The sequence below is a fragment of the Octopus sinensis genome, linkage group LG21 (genome assembly GCF_006345805.1).
Source record: "Octopus sinensis linkage group LG21, ASM634580v1, whole genome shotgun sequence".
Classification (NCBI taxonomy): domain Eukaryota; kingdom Metazoa; phylum Mollusca; class Cephalopoda; order Octopoda; family Octopodidae; genus Octopus; species Octopus sinensis.
The window spans coordinates 18,995,276-19,007,272 of record NC_043017.1 but is presented as its reverse complement, the minus strand read 5'-3'; the positions used below and the strand labels follow the sequence as shown (position 1 = coordinate 19,007,272).

Below are 11,997 nucleotides of genomic sequence, written 5' to 3'. Positions count from 1 at the left end.
TAAAAAAAAAGCTAACTCATTTAAACTCGAATATAAATGATCAAAGCCTGGCAGCTCGCACTGTGGTTGCCAATGAAGACAGGGTTTTTATAATTGTGTAAATTAACTTGCGTTTAAATACCGTTAGAGCAGTTTATTTATTCATGGTTGAGATATTTAATGTAAAGGGGGAGTTTCAAATTAAGAGACATACTGGAAGGGAACAAGGGTAAAAATATGATCCCCAGAAATATTTTTTAAAAAAATGAAAGAAGAAAAAGAACTTATTCAAATGAGATTGAATAAGCTTTTTTTCCTTATTCAAGGGCATGGTTTCTAAAGCTGGATGCCCTCCCTAACGCCACCAGTTATGGTACATAAATACACGAACATAGGTTGTGATGGCGGGGACAAACAGACACACACACATATATATATATATACCATGGGCTTCTTTCAGTGTCTGTATATCAAATCCAATCACAAGGCTTTGGTCAACCCAATGCTATACTAGAAGACACTTGTCCAAGGTGGCATGCAGTGTGACTGAACCTGGAACCATGTGATTCAGAACCAAGCTTCTTACCACACAGCTAAACCATATAAAAGAATTCAACATGTGCAACCGTTAATCCAGACAATTTTTTTTCTCTCCTCATTTCTTTCTGAGCAAGAGCACAGGCTCAAAGCATCAAAAACTCTTCCCTTTCTCTTGAGTGTCAAACTACTACACTTTGTTTGCTCTTCCCTCAACTGTTTCTGTCTTTTGTACAATTTTTGAACCATGTGTATGTATGTATGTGTATATATTTCGCTCAGGCTTTGCAAGACTAATAGCCTGGTGTAGAGCTCAATGTTCATATGCTTCTGAACGAAGTGTTAGTTGAGTAATAAGAAAAGAGATGACAAAGGAATAAATGATTATATTATGAACTTCATTAGGTTACAGTGGTTTCTGCTATGAGATGCTGTGAAGTCATAGCTGAGTGCCTGAGTAACACCTTGTAGCTTCATCAGAGCCTCAGAGATGAAGTGCAGTTTATTTGGGAAAACAACAGAAAAATTTACACTTCATATTTGAGGGTCTGATGAAGTTATAAGGTGTTACTCAGGCACTCAACTATGAGTCAACTGCATTTTATAACTGAAACAGCTGTAAGCTAATGAGGTTAATAAGATAATTGTTTATATCTTTGTTCTCTTTTATAAATATATATACATATTATACACACACACGAGGAGTGATGGAATGAAGTACTCGACACATTTGACAGGAGATAGATATGTATTATGATACACTTAATATAGGTGTATCATTGAAAAGCAGCATCTAGTTTCCATCCTAGAAAAATGCTTTTATAGTTATGTGTTAAAAACAATACAGTATACCTCAGTGTTATTCAGATAACTTTGTCGAATGTAATGCTTATCTATTAATATAGCATTTACCTTGTGGCTTTGAGGTCTGTGATGTGGTTGTTTATTTTTAGAATGACATTGTAGGGTAGGTGTGTGAAGCTGGACAGTCACCTTGCTTATAAAACAGAATGCTTTGGACTGGATGTGGCCAGTTTAAATACTGAAGGGTTAGTGTAAAGCACTACTTTAATTTTTACATTGCGGTGTGTTATTGCACTTAAAAATTCCAAATAAAGATGTCTGTCAATGAACACATTTTGAAATTGAAAAATTCTTTGTCAAAAATTTGTTCTTGTGTTTTGTTGCCAGTCATAGAATAAACTAAAGGAAATTGTACTTGTTACAACTTGATTGAAAGGTTAGTTTTGCTAGTGTTGAGCTTGATGTGGGAGATTACAATTCTGTTGCTTATGTAGGAGTCCTTATTTCTTGACACTTCAGTGCAGTTTCATTTCTTGTTCCATCACGTATGTCTTGCTGTAAAGGAATATTGCTTAAAAATGCAATAACACCTTGCTTTAGATTTAACTCTTTTCATACCAACCTACCTGAGACCAGCCCTGGTTTTTGGATACAGATTTCTTGTTTGAAGGGATGTACATTAAAAGCTTCCATCAAAATTTCATGGTAAGTTAACATTCCAAACACCAGCTTCAGAAGGAAAGTTATTTTACTAAATTCTCATTTTAAAAATTAATTAAAATAAAGGCAAAAACATGGTAACATAAGGTTTAAGCCTGATGTAATAAGCAGCATCAATAATACCCACCCTGCCTGTATTCCTTCCACTAAAATTTCAGGTTAATTTATGTTCCAAACACCAGCTTAGGATGGATGAAGTTATTCGCAAAATTTATAGAAACAAAGGCTGTGTATTTCGATAGAATTATGATATAAAAGTTAACTGATGGGGAAGTATCCTTGATGGTGTAGAGATAGTGGTGTCAGGATGGACATTCAAGGTATGAGGTGGATAGACGTGAATATGAGAGAAGGGTCCAGGAGCCTGGGTGTGTGGAGGTTTTATGAGTATGGGGGAGTGAAAGATGGGTGAGGGGTGGTAAGTGACCACTGTAAAAATTGAATTGGGTTAGAGGGGGAGATGTAGATGACCTAAGGGACAAAGCAGCAGAAAAATGATGATACAGTATGACACATACCTGTTATTTGGAACTTTGTGTTTATTTTTGTATACAAGGTGCTAGAGGTATTTGAAGACATCATCATTTGATGTCCATTTTCCATTCTGGCATGGATTGGACACTTTGGACAAGAGCTGCACTAGGCTTCAATTGTCTGTTTTGACATGCTTTCTACAGCTGGATGCCCTTTCTTATTCCAAGCACATTAAAGACTACTGTGTGCTTTTAATTAAACAGTTCTAACCTAGCAAAAACCAAATGTATCTTCATAAAAATTTGTGCTCTTATTCTTGATAAACCTTCTTAAGAGGTTATTCTATGAATCCACCTTGACTACTTCAGTCTGTGACCAGAATTGTCAACTTGCCTTCACTAAATGGTCCTTATCTACTGAGTCTTCACAAATACAATTCACACCTTGTCCAAGTGTTCTATTGCTAAGCTCCACAGTTGAAAACATCAAAATACAAAGAGAATAAATGAAAACAGACTTTATTCCTAAATTATTTAGTTACATCTTGTAAATAATTTATGAACATATTTTCCTATTTTTATGTTTATTTGTTTTGCAAGAATCCTGATGTGAAATCATGTGTGGAAACAGATATTATATTTCAGGATGGTAATTTAAAAAACATTTTTATTAGCTTTACCATTGTTTTTATTTTAGTGTCCTTTGCGTGAAATCTTTTGTCACATATCCTGTGACCTCTCCAACCCACATCTGCTCCTGATTAGTCCATTCCGTTTTTCTATCGTGTGTATCCACCAGTTTTGTTTCGCTTATATTTTGGAAGAAAAAACCTCATAATTATTAGCATCTCAGTTATAATTTATCTCACCAATGTAGTTGTGATTATATAAAATATAGTGTTGTGAGGTGAAGGTACACTGTTATATAGTCTTTTCTGTGTCAAAGTGATTGTAATAAAGGGACATTTTTGAGAGAATGATTTACCACCAGCGTCAGTTAAATGGCTTTGCCCCTGTATGAAGATATTTGTGTCTAGTTAAGCTACCTACATGAGAAAACGAAATACCACATCACAATGATAAGATTTTTTTTCCTGTATGAATGCGTTTGTGTGCAGTTAATTTTTCACTTGCTAAGAAGGATTTACCACAGATATCAGTGATATGGTTTTTCTCCTGTATGAGAACGTTTGTGAGTGGCTAAATACCTAGCTGAAGAGAAGGATTTGCTACAGATATCACAGGTATATGGCTTCTCTCCTGTATGAATGCGTTTGTGTGCTGTTAATTTTTCACTTGCTAAGAAGGATTTACCACAGATATCACAGAGATATGGTTTTTCTCCTGTATGAATCCGTCTATGAACAGTTAATTTACTATTTGAAGAGAATGATTTACCACAAATATCACAGTGATATGGCTTCTCTCCTGTATGAATACGTCTGTGAGTAGTTAAGCTACTGGTCTGAGAGAACGATTTCTCACAGATATCACAGTGATATGGCTTCTCTCCCGTATGAGTACGTTTGTGTACAGTTAATTGACTATTTCCAAAGAATGATTTACCACAGATATCACACTGATGCGGCCTCTCTCCAGCATGAATGCGTTTGTGAGCAGTTATTGAACTTTTATAAGAGAATGATTTACCACAGATATCACAGTCATATGGCCTCTCTCCTGTATGAATACGGATGTGTACTGTCAAGTCAGCACTTACAAAGTATGATTTACCACAGACATCACAATGGTATGGCTTCTCACCTGAATGAATACGTTTGTGATTAGTTAAGACGCTTCCTTCGGAGAATGACTTACCACAGATATCACAATGATATGGCTTCTCGCCTGTGTGAATGCTTTTATGAAAAGTTAAGCGAACTTTTTGAGAGAATGATTTACTGCAAACATCACAGTGATATGGTTTCTCCCCTGTGTGAACGCGTGTGTGCATTGTTAGATGATATTTCTGAGAGAATGACTTTTTACATGTATTACATTGGTAAGATGTTTTTCTTCTCTCTTTTAACATCCCATTAGTAGTAACATCAATCCTTTCAGACTCTGTTTCACATTTACCCTGTTTCTCACATAATTCTTCATTTTCCATAGTTATTCTTCTTTCACAATTTGTTATCTTGTTTTGTTTTTTAAAATCAAATTACGATAAATGTAAGCAAACAATATTTTGCTTTTAGAAGTGTTGAGATGTATTGTAAGATACAGATGAGGAAATGATTTATTCTCACGCAGAAATGCTGATAGAACAGCAGGGACAGGATGAAATATCTATATTTTAGGGAAAAATTTATCAGCAGCCAGCCATGAGACTTGAACTCACATACCTGTGATTACCGGTCAAGTGCTATACCAATTAAGCTAATATTTCTACAGCTATATTGCCATCAACTGGAATCTTTGTCAATAGCTGGTGTTACCACATACTCCTTTGCAAACTTTTCAAGTTTTTATTAGTATTCAAGATTGGATTGTGTTGTATATATTGCAGACTGTGACGCAGTGAAATTCTGACAGTAATTTCAGTTTAGAGCCAACATTTCATAGGAAATCCACCATAGATGTAGATAAAGAAGGGCATTTATTTTCTGTACAATGTCTTCCTCTGGTCTTTAAAAGAAGTTGTTTTCTGGTGGAAGTGAAGTAAAATATTCTTTTATGCCAGACTTCTGATATTCTGAAACAATACAGAAACAGTGTAAACAATAAGCAATACTTAAAAGTAGAGATTCAATAATGAGAAATTTCTGTAGATAAACTGTTCAATACAAATTTTTACCTGATGAACAGAACTTTAACTTGCAATTAAAAATTACATCATGTAATCTTGGAGGACTATGATGAATAAAAGGGGGCTGAGGACTGATCCTTGGTGAACCCCTACTTCTACCTGTAATTCTTCCCTATACTCATTGCCAACCCTCACTTTACAGACAGCATCTCTGTACAGCTCTCACCAACCAATTTTCACATTTATTTTTTTTCTTATTACAGACATCAGACCCCAGCACTTTTTTTAAAGCCTGGTACTTATTTTATTGGTCTCTTTTACCAAACCACTAAGTTATGGAGATGTAAACACAGCAACACTGGTTGTCAAGTGGTGATAGGGGAAGACTTACATATATAAAGGGCTTCATTTAGTTTCTGCCTAGCAAATCCACTCACAAGGCTTTGGTCAGCCTAAAGCTTTAGTAGAAGACACTTGCCCAACATGCCATACAGTGGGACTGAACCTAGAACCATGTAGCTGGGAACCAAACTTCTTCCCACACAGACACCATGCCTGAGCTTAGTTTCACAGATTTAGAGAGACACCCACAAAAGTTTGGACGCAATTTATCAGACAGCAATATCCTATCTAATTCTGATATACCAGTTCATTATTTAAAAAAAAAAAATCATTCATTGCCGTTTCGGACACGTTTCAGAAATTTCACATTCTGAATCACAAACGAAACATCGCCATTAGGCGATCCTTCGGTATATGTCCCGTAAGTGGCTTTGTTTACATTTCTGACGATAACAGAAACCCTTTTCTCCCACCCCTAACCCCCCCATATATATATATCTATATATATAAAACTGTAGTTGTGTGAGTGTCTGTCCCCTTCGATTTAGATTCCTAACTACTCCCACATTTTGCAGTGCAGTTTAACCAAATTCGGGTATCTTATAGTCGTGATTCATATCGAGCCCGTCTGAGTATTAGCGCGCGTCTACGATGAGTCTACGATTTTAAAAATAATTTAACATCATTTTTTTATTCCATTTTAATGCATAATTTTTCGTGTGTCGATGGCGGCGGAGTTGGCGTCCATGGTCACACCTGCACCTGTTTGCTTCTCCCCCTTCTTCCCTCCTTCGTGAAGCTGTGGGGAAGGGAGTGTAAGGAAATCAACGTCGTAAAGCGTTGTCAAGGAGACCAGCGTTCTTTTAGAACAACGACCTCATGGCTTGAAGACACCAAAACAGAAATGGCTAAGAAAGCCCGAATTGGCATCTATAAGGGAAGTAACTCTCTAAAAATGCTTATATAGTTATTTCCCTTACAAACCGAGCAACGCCGGGCGATACTACTAGTATATATAATCAAAACACTTTCTTGAAATGTATCCGGTACTTCCGGGTCGTATACAGAAGTTACGCCAAAATTATTATTTTGTGATTTAATTTGCTAGCTAGTCGTTGTAGGATCGACTACGCGAGTGCGCGCACCGAACATGGAATGAAATATATTTCTTTATGAACTTTAAACTGAACTTCCTTTGTTTTATAAACCTAACAGCGTGGTGATAGGCAAATAAATGGCGTAAATTAACGAAGGTATAAACCTGATGTAAATAAACGAAGTTGACGTCAGATTTTTCTACTTTCACTTCTGACACCTAATACCATGACAGTGCCAAAAAAAAAATATTTACTTTGAGTAAAAAATTATTTATTTTGTTCAAAAAACCCCCACTATTCTTAAATAGTACCCAATGTTGTTTTTTTGAGGATTATGAATTTTGGTAGATTAAAAAAAAAATTGCAAAACAATTCTGAAAAGAAATGGCGATTGAATGAAGAAAATAAAAGGAAGGAATAAATACCTCGTATAAACTTGAAGTTATCAAGTGAAAGTCTGTGGTGGTGGGCATGTGTCTCGATGAATAGAGGATGACTGTGCTTGTATGTACATGTATATATAAAACAATAGGTAAATATGACAACTTTCCAATGAAATTAATCTTTAGATGGATGTGATTCTACTGAAGATAGAATCTTACAGCAGGTCGAAGTCAATATCCGGTTGAGCATGCGCATGGTGAACTTCATGGCAGGCTGGTTTACCAGGCGCCTACGTATGCATACATATACTAACGCACATACAAACACATGCATATATATATAACAATTGCAGCGTGGAAGGTGTTTATAAGCCATTTAAGAAACACACAAAACCGTTAGATTCACTTCAACATTTAACTTTAATTTGTCAAAATATTTTCGTCGCTTTGAGACCGCGACCTGTTCATCACGAAGTTTTGTCAGTGAACAGGTCGCAGTCTCAAAGCGACGAAAATACTTTGACAAATTAAATTTAAATGTTGAAGTGAATCTAACGGTTTTGTGTGTTTCTTAAATGGCTTATAAACACCTTCCACCCTGCAACTGTTTTCGTTCCAGCACACGATCTCAGATCAAGTCACTCGCTATGCAAGTACATCTCCGTAATATATATAAATATAAGGGAGTTAACGATAAGTGGCTAACTCTAGTGCTAGAAATAGCTCCTTTTTGGTATAGCCACCGAAGATTTTTTCCACAGCAAAACAACATTACTTTCAACATAAGGGAAGCGAAATACAACAAAAAGAAAAATAGATTGTATTTCGCTTCCCTTATGTTGAAAGTAATGCTGTTTCTGCTGTGGAAAAAATCTTCGGTGGCTATACGAGAAAAAGGAGCTATTTCTAGCACTAGAGTTAGCCACTTATCGTTAACTCTCTTATATTTATATATAAATTTTCACTGTCTCCCTGGTTTCTATGTGCTAGGCCACTTGGTGTTAAACTGACGGTATTATTAAATTAATATCTAATTTTTCACCCTCATTTATGAATATATATATATATAGGTTGTCTCCCTTGGTACACTGTCCGCTGTACCTGCATGCTATTTTCCATTTCGACAGGCTGTAAGCCAAAACCAAGAAAACACTGCTCAACAATAAGGAAGTGTATGTGTGTTTTATTCTTTATTAAAGAATAACATATTTGTACTCTAATACAAAAGTATGGAGTATTTCTTTAGATTAATGTAAAATTGTTTTTATTATAACCGAACATAAAAAGCAAACATTAATAAATATGTATATATAAATTGCACCTCATGTTTAAAGCTCCAATGAAGCTATAGAGTGATAGACAAGCATTCAACTAGGAGTGCATTGCATCTTATTGCAGAAACATCCATGAGATAATCAAGCTTATGACATAATTTCTTATTCCTTTGTCATCCCCAATTTCTTATTACTACTCTACTCTGTTTTGAAGCATTGTACATTGAGTTCCAACACCAGATTATTGCTGTCACTATGCCTAAGTGAAATAATAATAAAAAAATATATATATATAGGTGCAGGAGTGGCTGTGTGGTAAGTAGCTTGTTTACCAACCACATGGTTCTGGGTTCAGTCCCACTGCGTGGCACCTTGGGCAAGTGTCTTCTGCTATAGCCCCAGGCTGACCAATGCCTTGTGAGTGGATTTGGTAGACGGAAACTGAAAGAAGCCTGTTGTATATATGTATATATATATATGTGTGTGTTTGTGTCTGTGTTTGTCCCCCTAGTATTGCTTGACAACCGATGCTGGTGTGTTTACGTCCCCGTCACTTGGCGGTTCGGCAAAAGAAACCGATAGAATAAGTACTGGGCTTACAAAGAATAAGTCCCGGGGTCGATTTGCTCGACTAAAGGCGGTGCTCCAGCATGGCCGCAGTCAAATGACTGAAACAAGTAAAAGAGAGAGATACATGTAGATAAATAAGTATTCTGTCTTGTGCCACAAGGAAGTATTTTCTATGCATCATGTATTTAATAGCATATCAACTCTACCATGATAGTATCCCTAATTTACAGCAATGTATATTTTCAGTTATTTACCCAATGTCAAATAAATCAAAAGTATCCTTTTCATCATCATCATTCAGCATCCATTTTCCCTCTTTCAGAAATATGTCAAATGGACTATGTATGATTATATTAAAAAAAGTGGTTTTATTAACAATATCACAGTGGTAAATTATCTAACCAATGAAGATATAGTTGTGATTATGTGATATAAAGTTTGTTACCAGACTATTACGTCTTCTTTCCTGTGAGAATAATTTATGCTTACATGTGATAATTTTTCTAAAAATAAGGTGTGAGATAAATATCCTTATTCTTCTGTATGAATACGAACATGTGTAGCTAGGTGACCTTTTTTAGAGAATGATTTACCACAGATATCACACTGATATGGACTCTGTTCTGTATGAATTTGCCTGTGATTAGATAAAGAACCACTGTGAGAAAATGATTTGTTACAGATGTCACAACGATATGGTCTCTCTCCTGTATGAATACGCTTGTGACTAGTTAAGTTACTAATTTTACAGAATGATTTGCTACATATGTCACAGTGATATGGTTTCTCTCCTGTATGGATACGTTTGTGAATAGTTAAGTAACTTCTTTCAGAGAAAAATTTGTCACAGATATCACAGTGATATGGTTTCTCACCTGTGTGAATACGTTTGTGTTTAGTTAGGTTACCTGGATCAGATAATGATTTACCACAGATATCACAGGTATATGGCTTCTCTCCTGTATGAATATATGTGTGTACAGTTAATTCACCCTTTGCAGAAAATGATTTACCACAGATATCACAGAGATATGGCTTCTCTCCTGTATGAAGTCGCATATGAGTATTTAAGCTACTTTTTGCAGAAAATGATGAACCACAGATAGCACAGTGATATGGCTTCTCTCCTGTATGGCTACGCTTATGAGTAGTTAAGTGGCAACTAACAGAGAATGATTTATCACAGATATCACATTGATAAGGCTTCTCTCCAGTATGAATGCGTTTGTGAGTAGTTAATTCACTACTTCTGGAGAAGGATTTATCACAGATATCACAGTGATATGGTTTCTCTCCTGTATGAATACGTTTGTGTACAGTTAAAGCATTTCTATGAGAGAATGATCTACCACAAGTATCACAGTGATATGGCTTCTCTCCTGTATGGATACGTATGTGAGTACTTAAGTCATTACTTCCAGAGAATGATTTACCACAGATGTTACAGGTATATGGCTTCTGTCCTGAATGAATGCATTCATGTACAGTTAATGCATTTTTGTAAGAGAAAGATTTACCACAGGTATTACAGTGATATGCTTTCTCACCTGTATGAAAAGTTAACTGATTTTTTTCAGAGAATGTTTTGTCTCCTGCATGAAAGTGATATGATGTTTTTCCTAAATCTTTTAACATCTTATTAGGAAAATCTATGCTTTCAGACTCAGCTTTAATATTCACTGGTTTTTTCACAGAATTCATTTTCCATAATTATTCTTTTCTGATCACTTCTCTTCTCATATTTTCTTAATTAATTCTACTGCAATTTTTCCATCACACGTAATTTTTGTTGATATCAAAAGATACTGCAAACTCCTTTGTAAATTTCTCCAAGTTTAATTAAAATGCAACCAAATCTTGAACATATTCCTGACAATGAAGGAGAGAAATTTTGTTAGTGACCTCAGGTCACAAGAAACATTTCACTTAAAAAGATAGGGTTATATCCTTTCTATAAAATATCTTCCTTGACTTTTTTTAAAGGGGGTGAATATTGAAGATACGTCTGAAAAAATACTTTTATGCCAATGTCATCTGGTTTTTCTGAAACAAATGAGAAAGAGCATAAGATATAGGGCATATTTAAAAGGAAACAGTCAACAGTAGAAAATTTACTACATTTCTATTCATAAACTGTAAATATAAACTTTTATGTTGATGACTGAACTTTAAACTTTAATTGGTTATCAAAATGACATCATACGATCTTGTGTGAAGTCTATTGCCATCATATTCTATGAAATTACATTAAACTGCAGCAATTAGTGGCAGAAGGAGAAAGTAACTTATAGACTTAGCAAAGCCCATAGCTGGCAATGACAACATAAAACCACCATGACGACAATCAGTATAATGAATTTTGTTGAATCTGTCAGTCTGTAACATAATTTCTGGTTTGCTTTACAACTCCCTGCTTCTTTCTCAGTACGAATTTATTTTTCAACGCTATCTCTGTTCTTTCCACATCATTCTTTCCCTGAAATTCTGTATATATATATATATATATATATAGATGCACACTCTAGCCCTAAATCTAAAATAGATTAAAATGCAATAGATCGATACTAGGGTTATAATTATGGGTGACAATTTCATACGACACCGCTAGGGAAAATGGGAGTTTTTCCTAGCGGTGTCAAATGAAAATGTCACCCATAATTATGATCCTAGCATTGATCTATTTTAGATTTAGGGTTATGGTTAGGGGTGGGAGAAGGGTATCTTTTTTTCTTCACAAATGTAAATAAACCCAATCTGTTTCTTAAACGAGGGACATATTGATGACGCACAGAATGCTTACACCTCAATGGACGGTCAGGGATTGGTTAAAATTGCCGAAATGCAAGAAATTTTAGACGAAATATGTTACAAACTATAGAATTTTCTCAATTTAAGCCAAGAGAAAATGATGTTTTATAAACACATTCTACCAGTATACGAAGTTTAAAATTTTTTTAGTTACCTAGAAATTATGTTACAAACTGCCGTTCAAACCGAAAAGATCCGACCTTTGGTCAAAATCACGTTGTTTCAGAGATGTGACGAATTTTACGACAGATCAAGCAAAAA

At 35.3% G+C, this 11,997-nt stretch overlaps 1 protein-coding gene across 1 annotated transcript in view; it reads right to left on the bottom strand.

Annotated features, from left to right (window-relative positions):
• Positions 1-3,162: 3,162 nt before the first annotated feature.
• Positions 3,163-11,997, bottom strand: part of LOC115222799 (zinc finger protein 850-like) — a 45,878-nt gene continuing 37,043 nt past the window's right edge. Inside the window, exon 10 of the mRNA XM_036511772.1 lies at positions 3,163-4,353. Coding sequence (XP_036367665.1) covers positions 3,670-4,353 — 684 coding nt within the window. The 3' untranslated portion in view covers positions 3,163-3,669. The remainder of the gene's footprint in view (positions 4,354-11,997) is intronic.